This window comes from Staurois parvus, unplaced genomic scaffold, assembly GCF_062004578.1.
Source record: "Staurois parvus isolate SC_StPar_1 unplaced genomic scaffold, SC_StPar_1.0 ptg001363l, whole genome shotgun sequence".
NCBI classification, from domain to species: Eukaryota; Metazoa; Chordata; class Amphibia; order Anura; family Ranidae; genus Staurois; species Staurois parvus.
Genome location: NW_028319159.1, coordinates 569 through 23,994, shown reverse-complemented (window position 1 = coordinate 23,994; position 23,426 = coordinate 569). Strand labels below are relative to the sequence as shown.

Sequence of the window (23,426 nt, the reverse complement as noted above, 5' to 3'; positions counted from 1 at the left end):
GTTGCCATGATCCTCTGTTTTGCTTCCATAAAATTTAGGGATGGCGGTCCCCAAGCTTTGACGATCTGATTCTGCATTTTTCAGTTGTTGGTATGAAAAACCAAACAACCAACAATAGGAAATACTATAACAAAAAGTGGCTGTGGAGAGTAAAAAAGAAAAAAAAAGAAACAAAACGAAACAAAAGTAAAAAAATAAATAAAAACGATCTTCAAAATAAAAACAAAAAATTTAAATTATAACAAAAACAACCTAAATAAATCCAAATATAAAGATACAAGGTAAACAGCTGGAAAATATTTTGTGACAAGCAAAGCAACATGAAGCATCAAAGACACCAAAGTTTGTCAACAACATGCCGGTAGGTTATTTTACTGGTCATGGGGCAAGGATCGGTAGTGGACATTTGCCTATTAATAATTTTCATACCTCCCAACTTCCTGAGAGGGGAACAAGGGACACCTATTAGCAAATGTATGTAGGCGTAGGACACACCTCCTTCCACGCCCCCTAAAAGGAGTGATTGGTTAAACGCCCAAGCGGTTTTTTTTACCACTACTATTATACTGGCTTTTGAAATTTATAAATACAACAATTTAGAAATTGGATGAAAGGTTCAGCCCTGAAAAAACACTTTTTGATACATAAATAGTGCAATTCATAGGCAGCTGTATAGATCAGAGCAAAATGAGGGACAAATGAAGAATAAACAGGGACAGGGGGACTTTGTTCCAAATGAGGGACGGGGGGACTTTGTTCTAAATGAGGGACGGGGGGACTTTGTTCCAAATGAGGGACGGGGGGACTTTGTTCCAAATGAGGGACGGGGGGACTTTGTTCCAAATGAGGGACGGGGGGACTTTGTTCCAAATGAGGGACGGGGGGACTTTGTTCCAAATGAGGGACGGGGGGACTTTGTTCTAAATGAGGGACGGGGGGACTTTGTTCCAAATGAGGGACGGGGGGACTTTGTTCCAAATGAGGGACGGGGGGACTTTGTTCCAAATGAGGGACGGGGGGACTTTGTTCTAAATGAGGGACAAAAGAGGCAGGGAAATACAAAACGGAGCTAAGTTCCGTTTTTAGGGAAATGTCTGAGGTGTGCCGGTGCTAATTGTATATAAAAGCAACGTTGTATTGTGGATAATTATTTGTTAGACGTTTGAAGTAAGAAATTAAGCGTATTGCAAGAGTAACGCGTTACTGGTGTCCATATTGTCTGCAGTCTCATGATTTTTACTGATATATTGTATACAGAAGCTATATAATTACCCCGTGTTAATGAATGTTGATTTCACTGTCTATGTGTATATTGATGATCAGATCTATTGTATTCATTTTCTATCGAATTGTTTTCTAATTGATAAGTAGATATGGGAAATAAGTTGGGCAAGGAGGAGTCTGAAGGTGAGCAGACAAAACCATGTCCTTTTACATGTATATAGCAGGCACCTGTGGGGAATATTATGTAGACCCATTTTGAGAATTGGTGAGGAAAAGAGCAAGCCAACTTGAAATAAGTTGTTTGGCCCCGGCGGGTCCTGGATCAGAGCAACAGTGGGAGGAGGTAAAGACAATTTGTGGGGTACATCCAAAACATAATTACCCCCCCGGTGTCTGGGATGAAAATTATATGAAAAAACGTTTTAATGTTTAATGTGAAAAAGCACTGAAGGAATATAGAACTAGATTTCCCCTGACTTCCCACATATATGTGAAAAAGGCAGTACCTCCAGCCTATGACAATAGTGTCCTCATACCTGACCTGCCACCCCCACCTACTCTGACTGCACCCCCGCCCTATGTATTATACTCAGCGGAGAAGGAGACAGACCACAAAAAGCCTAAAACAAATGATCCGTTGACTATTTATCCGGATCTGGGTGCACTGACAACTGCAGTGGTTATTGGGACAGCAGTAGAGAAAGACGGACAGAGAAAGGAGGATGAGGAAGAGTATCAAAGGTAGAGGGAAGAAGGAGAGGGAACAAACAGAAGATAAAGAAAGGGAAGCCGAGTGCAAGAAAGCATTAGATGAATCTAGCAGAAAGGAGAAAATTTTGACTGATCAAGGGAAGGCAGATGAAACAGTAGAACAGATAGCAGCAAAAGACAAACTTGTAGTGGTTGAACAGAAAAAACAAAAAAACAAAAATCAAACATAACACTTCCACTGATTACAGTAGGGGACACAAAGGTACAGGTACCCTTACCAGTGGGATTAAGGATCTTAAATTCTTGTGTCCTAACCCCAGATGACATACTCATCAAATTAACCTTTGCAGTCCTGCCCATGTGCCCGGTTGCGTTGATGGGTAGAGAATTAATGTCTGAGCTCATGATCAGCATAACATTTGACAATCAAGGAAGACTGACAGCTAAGACTAAGATGAGTGAACTGACTAATCCAAAGAGAAAGGACCATATAGGACTTTACATGCTTCTACCAAATGACCTGACCTCCCACCCAATTTGGGCGGAGGACAAAACTGCAGTAGGCTTTGTAAATTGCACCCCTTACAAGCCAAACTTAAAACAGGACGCGGTCCCTTGTTTTCAAAAACAGTATCCCCTGTCTGAAGAAAAGATAGAGGGTATAAGACCAGCCATACAAATTTATCTGACATGGGTGTTCTCAGACCGACAATAAGTCCCTGGAACACACCTATTAATTAAGCAGACAGTTCATTGAGGCCAGTCCAGGATCTCAGGAAGGAACAATTATTCCCCTACCTCCATTGGTAGCAGATATCACGGCAATTTCTGGGGCTATTCCCAGTAGCTCGCGATTCTACACTGTAATAGATCTGTCCAATGCTTTCTTTAGCATTCCGGTGGAAGTAAATGCCCAGAACATGTTTGCTTTTTAATGGGACGGTGGTCAGTTGACCTGGTCTCGTCTTCCTCAAGGCTATGGGGATAGTCCCGCTGCTTTCTCAATGGTATTGAAAGCATCTTTAGACAGTTGGGAGCCAAAGAGGGGATCCACCTTACTCCAATACGCAGATGACCTAATGGTCAGCAATGAAGACTGTGAGGTAGACTCAAGACACTTGCTAGATTACCTAGCCGGAAAGGGCCATTTGGTTTCAAGAAAGAAGATACAATGGGTACAGGAACAGGTGGAATACCTGGGTTGCCTGATTTCAGGAGGAGAAAGGTCTGTCTCCCCAGCCAGGGTAAAAGCCCTAATGTCCCTCACACTACCAACAACCAAGGCTGCAATGATGTCCTTCCTTGGGTCAATAGTGTATTGCAGGCAGTGGATACCTGACTGTTCCCACTATGATTCGATCCTCAGGGATACAACAAAACAAGAGGCCCCACAACAGATAGAGTGGACCCCGGAGAGGAAGGAAGCTTTTGGTAGACTGATCAGATCACTGACTAATGCCCCAGCCTTAGCACTGCCGGACTATGAGAGTTTCAGCTTTACAGTGTAGTGTCAGCGGACGCATTTGCAGCCGTACTCGCACAGGAACACGGTGGGAAAAATAGACCAGTGGCTTACCTTTCCAAGAAGTTGCCTTGTGTGGTTTTGGGCATGCCTCATTGCCTTCAAGCGATGGCTGCTTGTGCAATGGCTGTAAAGGATGCAAGTAAACTGACACAGGGATCACCGACTGTGTTATACACTACACATTCAATAGCAGTGCTATTGCACAATATGACGACACAGCACATGACAGCACAGAGACTGAGTGGATATGAAGTAATCTTACCCAGCACTGTCAACTTGCAGTTTAAGACTTGTCCGGAAACGACTCCGGTGCTTAGGTTGCTACACATGCTGCTAAATTTGGGTGAGACGGGAGGAGAAATGGTGACTATACCCCCTCTACATGACTGTGAGGAAATGGTGTTAGAGAATACTTCACCCAGAGATGATCCAAAGGACATACCCCAATCGGGCAGTATAGATGTTGTTGTTGATGGCAGCTGTGTCAGACCAGATGATCATACCTACCAAACGGGTTATGCTGTAGTGATGCTACCAGACATAATCATTGAAGCCAAACCGCTTCATGCTAATTCAGCCCAGCAAGCTGAGTTAGTCGCACTAACGCGCGCCTGTCGACTTTTTGCTGACCAAAGAGTGAACATTTATACTGACAGCAGATATGCATATGGGGTAGTACAAGATTATAACATGATCCGTTAGCCAGAGGTAACAAATTAGCAGACAGAGCAGCCGAGTCATCCACACCCACACACAACATGACATTGTTTATGCAAGATTTCAAGAATGCATGAACAGGACAATAACAGACAGACTGAAGAAAACCACAGGGTGAACTTTAAAGAACTGGCTGTTATATCTCCCCGCAGTTCTTTACCAAATTAGGACCACCCCTGATAAAAAGACTGGACTTTCCCCATATGAAATTCTGATGGGTAGACCACCAAATGACTGCCAAACCCCAGGTGACGAAACTAACTTTTCTGCTTTACAGGAGGAATACGTAAAACATCTAGTAAGTGTGTTATCTGAAAACCAAGAAAAGGTGTCTGTCACCTGTCCTCCTCTTTCCACAGATCCCACTCATCCATTCCTGCCGGGTGACAAAGTTCTGATCAAACAACTGGCTGCAAGGAAAAAGACGGGACCCATTTGTCAAGGCCCATTTGAAGTCCTTAAAGTCGCCAAAACAGCAGTTCTAACTGACCAGACTCCACAATGGATACATGCATCGAGGTTGAAGAAATACCTGGAGATGAAGGACTCCCCAAGAGGTTCGCCAGAACAAGAGAACACAGTTTCTATGCCCCCCGACATCCCACCCCAGAACTCCTGATACTGATACCCCCAGCACAACAGCACACTTTTACCTGTTGGATGAATGGATACCCCACCCCATTGCATCCCACTGACCCACAGACATTGGGTTATACATAACCAAGACTGTTAACATACATATGATCAGTATGCTAGAAGATCCATCTATTAAGACACTGAATGAACCTCATCCACTTAGTGCACATTTTCAGTTCCAAATGAGACTTACTGATGACAAATGAAAGAATCCTATAAGACATAGACAGCTTACATCCCAAAGGCCACAAGACCCGGAGGAAGATGAATCTCAGGACAAAGGGGATTCCAAGATAACAGAGGACCCCCTTTCTTCTGACAACCAATCAAATAATGGAAGGTGCCATAATATTCGGAAGTGGTACCGGGGTATTCCAAAGATTTATAAAATAATTAATTGCACTTTATACACTAGCACTTCTTTTTGCAATTTTTATTTATTTAAAATTTGCTATATGGGGAGTGGGTAAAACTATGAAGCTAGCAGTTAAGCACAAGAGCCCAGACTCCACCTCTCCAACAGGCGGCTCCACACTTGCTTTGTTTGGACAATCCAGAGAGGAGGTGTGGTATTCTGAGTGATCATGTTGAACAAAGGTTCAATATGATCAAAGAGGGGGTTGTGGGAATATGCGCTAGGGCTATTGATTCAGGTATACCATTTTGTATTCATTATGCTTGCATTGTGATAAGATTTAGAGTGATGCTTTAAGTAGATGAAATTATTATGTCTTAAGTAAAGAAATGTCAGCATTGTCGAGCTTATATGGAAAATTTTAATTGTAACAAGTACAACCGCAAAATGTTACAGGAAGAACGCTAGACTGCAGGTGTCTTCAAAATATCGTAGCAAACATAGATAGATGTTCAGATAAGAGATCTGGGAACACAGCCAAAAATGGTAGGATGTACTGACTGAGGTTTAACATTTTAACAGTTTAAGAAAAGGTGCACCTTGTCTAGTATCTGAGTAGAAGTTAAAGGTACGCTTTACCATTGGATAATTTAAGTTTGTCTTACTATTGGATAATTTGGGTTTGTGGTTTTTGCCTTTATAAACTGTTGTGTACGTAATAAACTTTGCAATCTTCCTGTATCCTACTTGAGTGTGTTGGTTATGTTGATTGCCCGATCGCGATCGAGCCCGTGCCACACCCAGACGCTGCGCAGCACAGAGATAATATAGAAATAAGAATATAAGGATTCCAGGAAAGGGGGAATTCCTAACAGTTCTAAATGAGGGACAGGGGGGCTTGTTCCAAATGAGGGACAGGGGGGCTTTGTTCCAAATGAGGGACAGGGGGGCTTTGTTCCAAATGAGGGACAGGGGGGCTTTGTTCCAAATGAGGGACAGGGGGCTTTGTTCCAAATTGGGGGGCTTTGTTCCAAAAGAGGGACAGGGGGACTTTGTTAGAAATGAGGGACTTTGTTCCAAATGACGGACAGGGGGACTTTGTTCCAAATTGGGGGGCTTTGTTCCAAAAGAGGGACAGGGGGACTTTGTTCCAAATGAGGGACTTTGTTCCAAATGAGTGACAGGGGGACTTTGTTCTAAATGAGGGACAGAGGAACTTTGTTCTAAATGAGGGACAGAGGAATTTTGTTCCAAATGAGGGACAGGGGGAATTTGTTCCAAATGAGGGACAGGGGGAATTTGTTCCAAATTGGGGGGCTTTGTTCCAAAAGAGGGACAGGGGGACTTTGTTCCAAATGAGGGACTTTGTTCCAAATGAGGGACAGGGGGACTTTGTTCCAAATGAGGGACAGGGGGACTTTGTTCCAAATGAGGGACAGGGGGACTTTGTTCCAAATGAGGGACAGGGGGACTTTGTTCCAAATGAGGGACAGGGGGACTTTGTTCCAAATGAGGGACAGGGGGACTTTGTTCCAAATGAGGGACAGGGGGACTTTGTTCCAAATGAGGGACAGGGGGACTTTGTTCCAAATGAGGGACTTTGTTCCAAATGAGAGACAGGGAGACTTTGTTCCAAATGAGGGACTTTGTTCCAAACGAGGGACAGTCCCTCGAAATCAGGGACAGTTGGGAGCTATGCAATATCCATCTCATATTATTTTCAGCCGCCTATAAATGTGTCTTACCCCATTTTGGTGAGAAGGTGAGTGGTGAAATAAATGCTCCATCTCGCTGAGTTCACTGACTTTGCCCTTGGTTTCTGGAATTTCACCGCCTCTCACAGTGTCACCATTGTGACTCGTTCGATCTGAAAGTCTGACACCTCCAGGTCCTTGAGGAGCGGAGATCGGGTCCTGCGCAGCTTTACACTTCATGAGCCTGTGAACCAAAGAGAGAAAACAACAAGAATTTTACTGGACCATATCATATCCCTGCTTTACTATCACAGGGTGCCAGGATCATCCAGAATATCAACATAAAAAAAATAAATAAATAAAAAAAAAAACAGTATTATAATTAAAGTCTTCAAAAGGTTTTGTATCACATTAGCCAGGAATTAATACTAAGATAGAAAAGACAAAAACACTAAAAATGTTCTGCAAAAATAAATGGGTAAATTATAATTACCTTTTAAGTGGGAGCAATTTATTGCCAAAATACACAATCTTTTCTTTTTACAAGCAGGCTGGGTATATCTCTATATTTTACCCCTCGAGGATGGAAACACGCAGCTGTTTAATTTTTTTTATATATATAGTTTTACCGCATATAAACTGAGGCTTTCATCCACGAATAGCTGATGATCCGATCCACAGTGCCGCGGAGATACTCAAGGCCATACCAAAAAAAATCTCAACTGTAATTACTTATAATTAGCAATTAAATTCCGCTGCCAGAGACGTTTTAGCCTTTTTTTGCACATGTTTAAAAAAATAATTTTAGGCCTGAAGATTACACAAACCCCCCAAAGCATTATATAATTTCTGAAGGCAGACAGCCTAGACCAGGGGTGTCAAACTCCATTTCATTGCGGGCCGTATCGGCATTATGGTTGCTCTCAAAGGGCCGGTTTTACCTGCAAGACTAGATGTCCAGAGCACCCCCTCCCTATTACATCAGATGTCAAGAACCCCACACCCTCCATAACATCACCGTGCACCTCCTTTGGGGGCAGAGCTGAAAAGCAGAAAGTGCAGGGTCTGGAGGAGAACCAGAGGAGGAGTGGAGTCGGTTGCTGAATGCTGAGACCAGGGGAGGTAGAGATGAGGAGGTGCTGCAGCTGCACTGAGAGGTGCAGGATTTGGCAGAGGAGTTCTATTCTCCTCTCTGCTGCTGACTGCTGAGACAAGGTGGGGGCGGAGACAAGAGGGTACCTGCAGGAGAGGTACAAGGGCCACATGAAATGGCCTGGACGGCCGAATTTGGCCCGAGGGCCTTGTGTTTGACACCTGTGCCCTGGAAAATAAAATAGTGGTAGTTCCAATTTTTTTTATTTAACAGGATATTACCACAAAGGTAAAAAACTAAATTTCAGTAAAAAACAAACTAAAGTGAATTTTAGGGCAAACAAATGCAATAAAATAAACAAATGCCCTCCTCCCTGCTCTGAGTTCAGCGGCGGCAAGTCGGTACATTCAGAAGAGGAGTCCTTCCTTCCATTCCTCCCGCCCTCCTCTCTGCTCTGAGTTCAGTGGCGGCGGCAAGTCGGTACATTCAGAAGAGGAGTCCTTCCTTCCATTCCTCCCGCCCTCCTCCCTGCTCTGAGTTCAGCGGCAAGTCGGTACATTCAGAAGAGGAGTCCTTCCTTCCATTCCTCCCGCTCTCCTCCCTGCTCTGAGTTCAGCGGCGGTGGCAAGTCGGTACATTCAGAAGAGGAGTCCTTCCTTCCATTCCTCCCGCCCTCCTCCCTGCTCTGAGTTCAGCGGCGGTGGCAAGTCGGTACATTCAGAAGAGGAGTCCTTCCTTGCATTCCTCCCGCCCTCCTCCCTGCTCTGAGTTCAGCGGCAAGTCGGTACATTCAGAAGAGGAGTCCTTCCTTCCATTCCTCCCGCTCTCCTCCCTGCTCTGAGTTCAGCGGCGGCGGCAAGTCGGTACATTCAGAAGAGGAGTCCTTCCTTCCATTCCTCCCTGCTCTGAGTTCAGCGGCGGCGGCAAGTTGGTACATTCAGAAGAGGAGTCCTTCCTTCCATTCCTCCCGCTCTCCTCCCTGCTCTGAGTTCAGCGGCGGCAAGTCGGTACATTCAGAAGAGGAGTCCTTCCTTCCATTCCTCCCGCCCTCCTCCCTGCTGTGACTTCAACAGCAATGGCATACAGAACATGAGTCCATCCTGCCATTCCTCCCGCCCTTCACAATGTTGAGTTAAGGTAGGCGGAAGAATATGGGAGGGAGGGGGTTGTGATGTCAGAGGAGGGATCTGTGATATGGGGGGCTGTTAGAGGGGGGAGCTGTGATATCTGGCTGTGAAGTGAAAGGGGGAGCTGTGATATGGGGGGCTGTGAAGTGAAAGGGGGAGCTGTGATATGGGGGGCTGTGAAGTGAGAGGGGGGCGGTGAAATGGGGGATCTTTGAGGGTGGAGCTGTGATATGGGGGGCTGTGAAGTGAGAGGGGGGCGGTGAAATGGGGGATCTTTGAGGGTGGAGCTGTGATATGGGGGGCTGTGAAGTGATGGTGGGGAAGCTGTGAAATGGGGGGCTGTGATAGGGAGGAGTTGTGATCTGAGAGGGGGAGCTGTAATACTGGGGGGCTGTGATGTGAGAAGGAGAACTGTGATATGGGGGGACTGTGATAGAGGGGGAGCTGTGATATGGGGGGCTGTGAAGTGAGGGTGGGGGGAGCTGTGAAATGGGGGGCTGTGATAGGGGGGAGTTGTGATCTGAGAGGGGGGGGCTGTGATGTGAGGAGAGCTGTAATATGGGGGAACTGTGATGTTAGAGGGGGAGCTGTGATATGGAGGGCTGTGAAGTGAGGGTGGGGGGAGCTGTGAAATGGGGGGCTGTGATAGGGGGGAGTTGTGATCTGAGAGGGGGGAGCTGTAATACTGGGGAGGCTGTGATGTGAAAAGGAGAGCTGTGATATGGGGGAACTGTGATGTTAGAGGGGGAGCTGTGATATGAAGGGTCTGTGATGTCAGCAGGGGGGAAACTGATGTGGGGGGTTGTGATTGCAAGAGAGACTGTGATGTGAAGGGGGGCTGTCATGTGAGCGGGACTGTAATGTTGGGGGGGGGGCTCTAACATGAAAGGGAGTTGTGATGTATGGAAGGCTGTGATGAGAAAGGGGGGACTGAGGACATTAATTAGAAGTAAAAGACCTGAGTAAGAGAAGAAAAATAAGATTCGGACCTGCAGGAAGGAAATGTTACCAACTGGACCTCCATGAATTTTAATTCAGCACCCCTGATAGAGGTAATAGATAAGTCCCAGAGGTGACATGCATCTAATTGGATTTAATTCACAGTCTGCCTTCACTTTTTGCAAAGTTTCTGAATTCTTGGAATTCAACTTTAACTAAGAATTGTCTCCCTAGAATCATCGCTATCACTTCACCGTTTATGAGGATACCCCACTTCTGTGGCGCAATGTATGTTTACATACATGTGCCCACCCTATGCTGCGTGTTTGAATAGTTGTGTGTGCGAGGGTGCTTTTAAAGATTTCTTTATTATTATTTTTTATTTATTTTACAGTATTTGTTTACACGTTTTATTTTTGAATTTATTTAATTTTTTGCTATCACAAGGCGGCTAACAAGCCCTCTGACATGGGGGGGGGGGGGCATCTTCAGAGCTTCATTAAAGTGATCTCTGGGTGGATCTAAAGCTGCCAAGATCACTTTTATCTGAAAGCCCATTGCCAGTTCTAACAGCCGTGAGCTGGCTTTAACTGATTGTATACCGTGTCGTATATATTTATCGTATATATACCAAATATATATACGTGTATAATATATATATATTTGGTAGACAAGGCGTTAATCATTTCAATTAATTTTCTATTATACGCAATAAGTTTACCAAAAAAAAAACAAACACTTAATAATATCCTAAAAGAATACAATACAATATAATATAATGATAGAATATAATAAAAATAACTTTGTTACAATGAGAAAGATGAAATAGAAAAGTGTAGAAAGATTTGGGGTATATGGTATGAGTTTAGAACTTCAGAAAAAATACTTACAAAATGAAAGGTCCCCCAATAGTAGTACCAGAGAATTTAAATGGTTGAAGAGATCTATATATATGACTACATTAATAGGAGGGGAAAGAGAGGATAAGATGAGATTGGACAGGGGTGTGTTGGGGTGGGTATGGGGATAAAGTTTATATGTATGATGTAAAAAGATTTATGATGGATTTGTAAGGTATTTTTTTCTTAAAAGAAAATGTAATAAAAGATATAAATGGAAAAAAATAATAATAATAAAAATAAGATAAAATATTGTATATCATATAAAATAATTAATATATAATGAAAATTAAAAAATATATTAAAAATAAAATATTTGTTATATGAAATATTTTATATTATACAATTCATAATACAATTATACAATTCACAATACATAATACAAAACTATACTACTACTACTATAATAATAATAATATATAATTAGATAATTAAAATTAAACATTTACTATAATATCATATTATCTAATATAACAATAGCATATAGTAAAAACAAAATAAAAAATATAAAAAGTATAAATAAATATTTAATATATAATTAAAATAAAAAAATATAATAGAACAATATAATACAATAAAAATGTAATAAAATATTGTGTACTATATCATAAATAAAAATTTTACATATAATGAAAATATGGATTTAGGCCCACACTTATTCTCCAGAATTTTTTTATGTGATACCCATGCACAGTATTCATTGGTGTCACTTGGCATTTCATTTCAGAGCTCTTAAAATGACTACGGTGTATTTAAGGTCATGTGTGAAAGACTCCTTTTACTACTAAAAAGCCCTAACCTTCATTAACTTTCTCTGCTGCCCCATCATAATCAGAACATATGGTGGAGCATATGTGCTCTTTTCATTTTCCCTCCAAACCTGGACTGGTCCTCCAGAGAGTCCTGGCACATGCTGCACCATCTACAGCCAATACTAGTTCATTATGATGCTTTCTATTGCATACAGCTGCTCTTGACCCTTTTTTTCCTGCAATAACCTACAGATTAGTGTTAGAGATGATTATACCAACCACTGAATAATTTTCAAGGGTACGTCTTCTATCCATTGACACAATGCAAATGGCCCCATTACTTGAAAAAAAAAAAAAAAAAAAAGTAAATGAAGTGTACGTGTAGATGAGTTGCCTATTATAGGCGTTAGAGGCAATAAGGCTTTTACATTTTTCGAGAAGGAGATTTTTATGGCAGGCCATGTTCAATAGATTCCTGTTCACCTATAGTGATTAAAGCAGAACTTCACTCTCTCAATCAACATGGACTATATTTAATCGTTATGCTGCTAGCATTAGTAAACAGATAGGACTGTATATTATATTTACTTGTTTTACTTTTTTTTTTTTTTATATCTCTTCAGTTACTTTCTGGTTTCTGGCTAAGGCAAATGTCATACATCCCAAAAGTCTTCAGGACGGGAGGAGGGGCTTTCTCAGTTAAGTATGCCCTCCTACATATAATAAGTAAGTGTTTAAAATGATAAATAATGATAAAGTCTATCCCACATAAGAAATAACGGTAAATTATTATAAATAAAATGTTCAATAAAAGTGACAGTCTGTGTGGATATAAGGTGATGAATGGTAATGAAATCCAGTGGCGGTGCTCCAAATGGTGTGGTAAAAATTACGCACTCACCAGATGCGTCATTTGAATACGCAGTGTGTAAACCAATGAGGGTCTGCTTAACAGGTAAAGGTCTGGTCTGGGGCGCGGACCTCTGGCTACCTGGATCCGCTTACTCTCCGCTGGGCTTATAACAACACCACCCTGAAGGTGGATTATCCGTGCCCCAGACCAGACCTTTACCTGTTAAGGAGACCCTCATTGGTTTACATACTGCGTATTCAAATTACGCATCTGGTGAGTGCGTAATTTTTACCACACCATTTGGAGCACCGCCACTGGATTTCATTGGATTTTTTTGAATTTTTTTTTTCAATTAATTTTTTTCAACACACTGTGACCAAAGCAAAACAATGTTAAAATAGTAACACTGAACTACACTGGGAAAGTGATCAGTATTTTTCTTTTTTTTTTAACACATTATGATGGCTAATATTATTTATTTATTTCAGGTACTTATATAGCGCCATCAATTTACACAGCGTTTTTACATATATATTGGAATTTCAATGTACATTATATTGTACATTCACATCCGTCCCTAACCCTCAAGGGGCGTACAATCTAAGGTCCCTAACTCACATTCATACATACACATACTAGGGCCAATTTAGACAGGAGCCAATTAACTTACCAGCATGTCTTTGGAGTGTGGGAGGAAACGGGAGTACCTGGAGGAAACCCACGCAGGCACAGGGAGAACATGCAAATTCCAGGCAGGTGGTGCCCTGGCTGGGGTTTGAACCAATAACCCGAGTACTGCCAGGCTAACCATTTAGCCACTGTGCTGCCCCAATATTACTACTAATACCCAATACATGCCAATCCCTCCACTGGCTTCCAATTGCGCAACGGATCAAATTCAAAATCCTAACACTGACGTACAAAGCCGTCCACCATACTGCCCCGAACTACATCACTGACCTGATATCCAAGTACCACCCAGCACGCACACTCCGCTCCTCACAAGACCTCCTTCTCTCTAGTTCCCTGGTCTCCTCCTCCCATGCCCGCCTCCAGGACTTCTCCAGGGTGTCACCCATCCTTTGGAACTCCCTGCCCCAACCCATCAGATTATCACCTACTCTCCTCTCCTTTAGGCGCACCCTAAAAACCCATCTCTTCAGGGAAGCCTACCCCACCCCCTGCTAACTTGCCGACCTTCTCCACTCTTCCTACCACTCCATCCCCCACAGCTATCTCCTCCTGTACCACCATCCCCTCCCTCCTAGATTGTAAGCTCGAAAGAGCAGGGCCCTCGATCCCCTCATGTTTTGCATTGTATTGGTATTGTTCTGTCACATGTTCTGTCCCCCTTTGTAATGTACAGCGCTGAGCGAACTATTGGCGCTTTATAAATACTGTATAATAATAATAATACATAATACTAATATATTTCATTGATATTTGCAATCATTGTTACTGAATGAAACAGATTCATTCAGTCTTTTGTTGTGATTAGGCCAAGCTAATCACATGATACAGATGGGCTGTGATTGGCCCTGTCTGTATCATGTGACTGCCTTGAACAGTCACATCTAACAACACAATTGTATACAATGAATGGCATGGCAGGAAGCCATCCATTGTATACAACTGACATGTCATCTGCTGTGATTGGTCACAGCGGTCACATGACACTGGCAACGGGCCGGTGTAGTGATATGTCCCGTGGACACAGCCGGTGACAGATCGCATCATAAGACGCCCAGTCACAACGGCGAGTGTCCCGCCCGGCCGTCAATCTGCTATAGGCTGGGCGGGAAGATGTTAAGAACAGGATTTTATGGTAAGTCCAAAGATCATATTTATTTCCACTTGCAAGAGATCCCCATAGGAAGACATGCAGATCTGCGGCTTTGAGCAGTCGCCCACTTAATGATGGTGGGTCTTTTGCCAGTTTAAAACCCTGGTTAACTTTACCCTTTTTCTTAGGAACATACAGTACATGCAAAGCTGGAGGCGCCGAAACTGCATTCCTGCTGAAGAAAACAATGCCCTGGTCTTAGTACAGTTGAGCTGTAGAAAAGACGGCCACATTCCTAGGACACTAGTAAAAAATGGAGGCATGATTATAGTAGGAGGGGTTATCCTGGGCTGGCCTACAGTTTTCATTTTTGTTTGCCAGTGTCCAATCCTACTGTAGGTGGCAGTATAACCCAAAGGTTCCCGGAGTCCCTTAAATGAAAAGAAAGTAACTGAATGTCACTGTTTTCCTTCCTGTGTCTTACCTCCCACGATATCCAAACATGAGAAACAGGATGCAAAAAATGATGCAGGTGACACCAATATGAATTCCAATGATGATGCCGGTGGCCGAGGATTTTGCCTTCTGCTCATCGATCACACAGTTACAGGATGGATTCAGTACTATGCAGAGAAATGCAAGGCAGTATGTTAGAATTGAAGTCATTGACAGTAGGCTACAGTATGGTGTACTACAGAATTCATGGGGCCGTATCAACAATATTTTCAAACATTAGGATGTAAAGTGTCCTTAAAGAGTTTACTCCAACATGCATAAGAAACCTTTTACATAGTTACATAGTTAGTCTGGCTGAAAAAAGAGAAAAGTCCATTCAGTTCAACCATTAAAAAAAAAAAAGGAGGTATAATCCTACACCCACAGTTGATCCAGAGGAAGGCTAAAAAACCCAGCAAAGCATGAAACAATTTGCTCCCGCAGGGGAAAAAATCCTTCCTGATCCCCCGAGAGGCAATCGGATATTTCCTGGATCAACTTTCCCTGTAAATGTTATATCCAGTTATATTCTGTGTATCCAAGAAAGAATCCAGGACTTTCCTACAGCAATCCACTGAGCTGGCCACAACCAACTCTTGAGGGAGTCTATTCCACATTCTCACAGCTCTCACTGTAGATTCAGAGGAAGGACAAAAAGAAACTCCAAAAAAGCATGATCCAATTTGTTCCAAAAATATTCCTTCTGATCCCCCGAGAGGCAATCGGATATTCCCTGGATCAACTGTACCTATAAATGTTATATCCAGTTATATTCTGTGTATCCAAGAAAGAATCCAGGACTTTTCTACAGCAATCCACTGAGCTGGCCACAACCAACTCTTGAGGGAGTCTATTCCACATTATCACAGCTCTTACTGTGAAAAGACCTTTCACATGGAGATCATATCCCCCCTTATGTGTTATACATGGAGATCATACCCCCCCCCCCTTATGTATTATACATGGAGATCATGTCCCCCCTTATGTATTATACATGGAGATCATGTCCCCCCTTATGTATTATACATGGAGATCATGTCCCCCCTTATGTATTATACATGGAGATCATATCCCCCTTATGTATTATACATGGGAGATCATATCCCCCCTTATGTATTATACATGGAGATCATATCCCCCCTTATGTATTATACATGGTGATCATATCCCCCCTTATGTATTATACATGGAGATCATATCCCCCCTTATGTATTATACATGGAGATCATATCCCCCCTTATGTATTATACATGGAGATCATATCCCCCCTTATGTATTATACATGGAGATCATATCCCCCCTTATGTATTATACATGGTGATAATATCCCCCCTTATGTATTATACATGGAGATCATATCCCCCCTTATGTATTATACATGGAGATCATATCCCCCCTTATGTATTATACATGGAGATCATATCCCCCCCTTATGTATTATACATGGTGATAATATCCCCCCTTATGTATTATACATGGAGATCATATCCCCCCTTATGTATTATACATGGTGATCATATCCCCCCTTATGTATTATACATGGAGATCATATCCCCCTTATGTATTATACATGGAGATCATATCCCCCCTTATGTATTATACATGGTGATCATATCCCCCCTTATGTATTATACATGGAGATCATATCCCCCCTTATGTATTATACATGGAGATCATATCCCCCCTTATGTATTATACATGGAGATCATATCCCCCCTTATGTATTATACATGGAGATCATATCCCCCCTTATGTATTATACATGGAGATCATATCCCCCCTTATGTATTATACATGGTGATCATATCCCCCCCTTATGTATTATACATGGTGATCATATCCCCCTTATGTATTATACATGGTGATAATATCCCCACTTAATCTCCTCATCTCTAAAGAGAATAAATTCAGTTCCTCTAATCTTTCCTCATAGCTGATCTCCTCCATGCCTCTTATAAGTTTGGTTGCCCTTCTCTGTACTTTCTCCAGTTCCCCAATGTTCTTTTTGTGAATTGGTGCCCAAAACTGAGCTGCATATTCCAGATGAGGTATTACTAATGAATTGTAAAATCATACGAAACAACATTTTCATGTTCTGCCTGTAAGCACAAGTAGAATGTAAAAGAGTGAAAGGTGTATACTCAGATCAATGTCCAGCGAACGTAGAGGTACAAGTGGTGTATGCCAAGCACTGACAGATGTCATTCTTAAACACACTGAAACAAATTTGTTACAATGTATTTTGGTCACAGGCTGCATGAATGAAGTCTGCAAATAGTGTTTTCATGTTTCATTCATAAATACCATTTAGTTGCAATAATAAAACAAAGTGTATTCTGATGGCTGGGAATGTCATGTTGTGGCTGTTTTTGAATGAGACATCCTGTCTCTAGTTGAATATGTGTCAAAATACTGTACAAAGGCTCAAGTGTGTGGATGTGGAAATCGTGTCATTTGCTTTAATTCATTCATAAGGTTGAATGAAAGAAAAAGACTTTTGTATGTCCAGATTTAGGCCTCTTTCTCACGGGGCGGACCCGTCAGCGGATCTGCTTGCTTAGCGGGGTATCTCTCTTCTGATCCCTGCTGAGCATGCGGATGACAGGTCTGTGTCTGCTCCGTTGCTGTGGAGCGGACACAAACTCAGCCTCCTGCCCTCTATGAGCAGTCGGATGGAAACGGACCGCCTGTGTTTCCATCCGACTGCCATCCCATCTGATCCGAAGGACAGAAGGGGAATCGATCCCCATCCGTCTCTTTTTGGTGGACTGAATCAGACTGAAAGTCAGCGGGTGTCTGTTTACACCCACCGCTCCATAGAGGAGAATAGAGGTTCCGATCGGGTCCACCTGATCAAAAGGCCAGGTGGACCCGATCGGAACATCCGTGTAAAAGGGGCTTTAAAGGATAACTTCACCTTGAAAACAAAAGAATAAATGCACATTTTTTTTGCAGGTGCAATTGCACCCATGATCAGCAGATCGCAGGTGCAATGCCAGGCTTCTGCAGACTCTATGATACGGGCAGGCACTCACATGACAGCAGGAAGATCAATGAACTACAAGAGCATTCGCCAGCGCCCTCTCAGTTCATTAGGAACCATAAGCTGTTAGCCGCAATGCTTGTAGTCTATTCATTCACACGAAATGGCCGCGCTGTTTTTAAATTGTGACAACGGGTGCAGGGAAAGGAGGATCCCCAGCCCACTGTCATTAGAAGGGGGTGGGGGTGGGCGTGAGGGGAATGAAGTGGAGAATGCCAAACATTTTACACCCTAAACATGGGTGTAACGTAACATGTTAGGGAAAGTGAACTTGGCCTTTAAATTGCCTCGTTCTTCTGAAGAAGCAAAGTACGAAACGCGTTGAGAATAGAATCACCTCCTATACAGAGATGCATAAAATGCATTCGGACATTGAATAATCTATAAGTTTCAAAATATATTTGTATGCATTTGATATTCAAGTGCATTCATCTTGAGAAGTGTCTGTTAAGTGGCTCAGTTGGAGTTATCCACTAACCATTTACAGTACAGTTATTGATACATTTTGATTTTAAGTATTTATATATATATCTTCTGTGTATATACAATAAAGTACATTTGTATCATTTTAATATACAATTTTGGACTTCTATTTGGTACCTTTAAAGTCTCAAACCATTTTTTGGGATATATGTTTGACCATTTTGATACAGGGATGTGGTGCCGTGGTCACCCCTCGTATCACAGCATTGATACACTCGTTCTCTAGGAGAGGAATCTGGAAAGGTGGGAGGCGTTGTGAACAGTTACCTGCTCGGGGAGATGTCTCTTTCAAGGATACAAAACGAACTGTGGAGTTTCCATCTCCATGTTGATTATACGCCAGTAACTTCACTTCGTACACCACTAGGGGATCTAGACACAAAACACAACCAAGTACATTAGAGTTCAGAAATATCATTCATGATCATCATTTTCATCGTCATTTTCTTCATAATTCATTGTCATCATTCATCATCATCTAGGGCAGGGGTATTGAATTAGAATTCATGGAGGTCTGACCAATAAATTTTATTCTGGCAGAGATCCGAACCACATGCTTTTCACAGTAGTGTCCTCTGCCCCTTCACATCCCTCCCCCCACAGTACTGTCCACTTCCCCTTCACATCCCCCCTCCACAGTACTGTCTTCTGCCCCTTTACATCCCCCTCCACAGTACTGTCCTCTGCCCCTTCACATCCCCCCTCCACAGTACTGTCCTCTGCCCCTTCACATCCCCCCCCACAGTACTGTCCTCTTCCCCTTCACATCCCTCCCCCACAGTACTGTCCTCTTCTCCTTCACATCCCCCCCCCCCCACAGTACTGTCCTCTGCCCCTTCACATCCCCCCCCCCCACAGTACTGTCCTGTTCCCCTTCACATCCCCCCCCCCCACAGTACTGTCCTCTGCCCCTTCACATCCCCCCCACAGTACTGTCCACTTCCCCTTCACATCCCTCCCCCACAGTACTGTCCTCTGCCCCTTCACATCCCCCCCACAGTACTGTCCCCTTCCCCTTTACATCCCCCCCCACAGTACTGTCCTCTGCCCCTTCACATCCCTCCCCCACAGTACTGTCCTCTGCCCCTTCACATCCCTCCCCCACAGTACTGTCCTCTTCCTCTTCACATCCCTCCCCCACAGTACTGTCCTCTTCCCCTTCACATCCCTCCCCCACAGTACTGTCCTCTTCCCCTTCACATCCCTCCCCCACAGTACTGTCCTCTTCCTCTTCACATCCCTCCCCCACAGTACTGTCCTCTTCCCCCTCACCCCCCCCCCCTCACAGTACTGTCCTCTGCCTCTTCACATCCCTCCCCCACAGTACTGTCCTCTGCCTCCTTCACACACACTCCCTTCCACAGCACTGTCCTCTTCACTCCCCCCCCACAACACAGCCCCATTTACATCTCCCCCACAGCACTGCCCCCCTCCTTTACATCCCCCCCCACAGTATTGCCCCCCCTCCAGCAGTAGTGTGATCTGCCCTCTTCACATCAAACACCCACCCTACAGCACTGCCCCCTTTCACATCCCCCCCCCAAGCACTGCCCCCTCTCACATCACAACTCGCAACCCCCCCCACCCCGCTACAGTAGTACATCACATCACATCAAGCCACCACCACAGCATTGTTCCCCTTTACATCACCCCCCACACACACACACATCACTGCCCCCCTCCCTTTACAATTTGGTTCTGCTATCTCTCACAATCTGTCGTTTGTTTTCAATTTTTGCGGCCTTTATTTCCTTTTTGCATATTCTGTTATATTCTTTGTAATACTTGCACGATGATAGTGTTCCTTCAGTTTATAATATTTCTTATTATCTAAAGCTTTTTTAACTTTGGCCGTAAGACACATAGGTTTGATTTTTAGCCTTTTATACTTGTTGCCCATGGGAATATATTTTGCAGTGTGTTCACATACAGTCTTTGAAGAACTCCCATTTCTGTGTTGTGTTCATTGATGCCAATATTCACTCCCAGTCTAAGTCTTGGAGACCAGCTCTCATCCTTGGAAAATTAGCTCTCTTAAAATTGAGCATTTTTAATTTTCCCGTATGTGCTTGCTTTTTACAACTAACAATAAATTAAATCATGTTATGGTCACTGCTACCCAGATGTCCTTTTATATGGACATTCGTAATAAGCTCTGCATGGTTTGAGATTACCAGGTCCAGCAGAGCATCATTTCTAGTTGTGGCCTCTGTGAAGTGTACCATAAAATTGTCCTGTAGTAGGTTTAAAAAATTTTGCCCTTTAACTGTTCCTGCAGTACCATTACTCCAGTCAATTTCCGGGTAGTTAAAATCCTCCATTATTATCACTGTCCCAGCCCTTGCAGCCCTTTCGATCTGTGCAAGGAGCTGAGTTTCCACCTCCTCATTAACACTCCAATGATTACCTTTGTAGCATGCACCTCCATGTGCAGTTTCAACCATAATGCTTCAGCCTCATCACACTCTCCATCAAGTAGGTCCTCTTTCACACTCGCTCTGAGATCACTTCTCACATAGAGACAGACACCACCACCTTTCCTATTTATCCTGTTTCTCCGAAAGAGAACATAGTCAGGAATATTAATGGCCCAGTCATGGGAAGAATGAAGCCAAGATTCAGCAATACCAATTAAATCCTAGTTCTCTTCATGTACCAAACCTTCCAACTCACCTATTTTGCTTGGCAGACTTCTGGCATTGGTGAACAAACACTTTAACCCATTGGCACCTTGTGCACACGTATTTTGCATATTTTTTATTTTCATATAAATGGTAACAATTCCACTGGTTGTTTGTAACATGGGAACCTTCTTATCATCTGCCATAGCCTTCCCCCCATCTTTCCCCATTCCACCCACCAATAAGTACTGACCCCTGTCTGATCTGTCTACCCTGATATAATCGAATTATCCTTCCCGCCTCGATTCTAGTTTAAATACTCATCCAGCCTTCCCATAATCCTCTCCCCCAGCACAGCAGACCCCCTTCCATTTAGGTGCAAACCATGTCTAGCATTAAGGTTGCACCCCAATGAAAAGTCAGCCCAGTGCTCTAGAAACCCAAATCCTTCCCTCTTACACCAGGTCTTCAGCCATGCATTGAGTTCTCTAATCTCCCCCGTCTTTCCTGAGTTGCGCATGGCACAGCTAATATTTCAGAGAATATCACCTTGGAGGTCCTTCCCTTCAACTTGCAGCCTAGTTCTTCAAATTGATTCGTAAGGAGCTTCCAACTTCCATGTATTCTGTCATTGGTTCCAACATGGACCAGGACTGCTGGGTCATGCCCTGCTCCTCCCAGTAATCTAGCAAATTTCCAACAGAACTGCCCCTCCTTTTATATTGCACCCCTTTTGGACTGCCTTCTCCCTTTACATCACTCCCCCTCCACACACAGCACTGTCCCTCTTTACATTTTACTCCCCTCCCCCCTTTACATCACACACACAGTTGAGTACTCCATCCTCTTGAAATCCACCCCCCCCCCCACAAACATAGAGCACTACCACCCCCACAGCACACCCAGAGTGGTGCCCTCTGCTCCCCTTCACTCTCCTACCTTAGACAGGGTGTAGAGCGGGAGATAGAACATTTCTGGACCGAGTGTGGGAGCTGCAGCACAGCAATGAACGGAGTGTGGGAGCGGGAGCTACCGGGGATAACTTTTTGTATTAGGCAACAGGTGATTGACCACCCTGCATCCAATCACCTGCTGGTTAACTTGAAGTTAACTCCGGCATCTCCCGCTCCCAGTTCACTGCTGTGATAGGACTCCCACCCTCGGTCCACAAATGTCCTTGCTCCCGCTCTACACTCTGCTGTTATAATAACAGTGGCGGAGGTTGGGGGAAGAAGCAGCTCCAAAATGGCGTGACTGCGGGTCCGGATGGAACAATGTCTCGGTCTGGACCACTGTCCGCCATTTAGGGATACCTGATCTAGGGGATCATATACCACTAGGGGGTCATACAAATATCTAGGAGGTGGGTCATACATTATCTAGGGCTGTAATTAGAGATGAGCGAATTATTCAAAAATTCGATTCGGCTGATTCGCCGAATTTAAGGAAGAAATTCGATTCGATGCGAATTTATTCGCTAGGAATTTAACTTACAAAAAGGGTTTCTAGGCTTCAGAGAGCCTTTAAATTAGTGCAGAACACTGTACCTTTAATTTAAATGCCCTTGGAGATGAGGAAGGAGAAGGAGAAGGATGAGAAGAAGGAGAAGGAGAAGGATGAGAAGAAGGAGAAGGATGAGAAGAAGGAGAAGGATGAGAAGAAGGAGAAGGAGAAGGATGAGAAGAAGGAGAAGAAGGAGAAGGATGAGAAGGATGAGAAGAAGGATGAGAAGAAGGAGAAGGATGAGAAGAAGGAGAAGGATGAGAAGAAGAAGAAGGATGAGAAGAAGGAGAAGGATGAGAAGAAGGATGAGAAGAAGGAGAAGGATGAGAAGCAGGATGAGAAGAAGGAGAAGGATGAGAAGAAGAAGGATGAGAAGAAGAAGAAGGATGAGAAGAAGGAGAAGGATAAGAAGAAGAAGAAGGATGAGAAGAAGAAGAAGGATGAGAAGAAGGAGAAGGATGAGAAGAAGAAGGATGAGAAGAAGAAGAAGGATGAGAAGAAGGAGAAGGATGAGAAGAAGGAGAATTCCAAGCCGGCAAAAAGTGTATCTGCAGAGCTCCGCTATTTCTTAGCGGAGCTCTGCAGATACACTTAGCGGAGCTCTGCAGATACACTTTTTGCCGGCTTGGAATTCTTCTTATTTTCATCCTACTTCTTCTTCATCTTCTTCTTCATCCTCATCCTCTTCTTCTTCTTCTGAGGATGAGGATGAAGAAGAAGAAGAAGTAGGATGAAAATAAGAAGAATTCCAAACCGGCAAAAAGTGTATCTGCAGAGCTCCGCTAAGTGTATCTGCAGAGCTCCTCTATTTCTGACAGTTCTGTGACATTCACATTTACAGCGGTTGAAACATTGTATCTATTTGTTTCCATAAATGGAAACAAATAGATACAATGTTTCAACCGCTGAGCTCTGCAGATACACTTAGCGGAGCTCTGCAGATACACTTAGCGGAGCTCTGCAGATACACTTT

The 23,426-nt window shown here is 43.4% G+C and overlaps 1 protein-coding gene across 1 annotated transcript in view; it reads right to left on the bottom strand.

The window, feature by feature from the left end:
- LOC149436388 (immunoglobulin superfamily DCC subclass member 3-like) overlaps window positions 1–18,894 on the bottom strand; it is a 29,199-nt gene extending 10,305 nt beyond the window's left edge. The window contains exons 1-3 of the mRNA XM_089661664.1: window positions 18,597–18,894; window positions 14,793–14,931; window positions 6,914–7,106 (exon numbers count right to left, since the gene is read on the bottom strand). Coding sequence (XP_089517790.1) covers window positions 6,914–7,106; window positions 14,793–14,931; window positions 18,597–18,747 — 483 coding nt within the window. The 5' untranslated portion in view covers window positions 18,748–18,894. The remainder of the gene's footprint in view (window positions 1–6,913; window positions 7,107–14,792; window positions 14,932–18,596) is intronic.
- Between the last annotated feature and the right edge of the window lie 4,532 nt (window positions 18,895–23,426).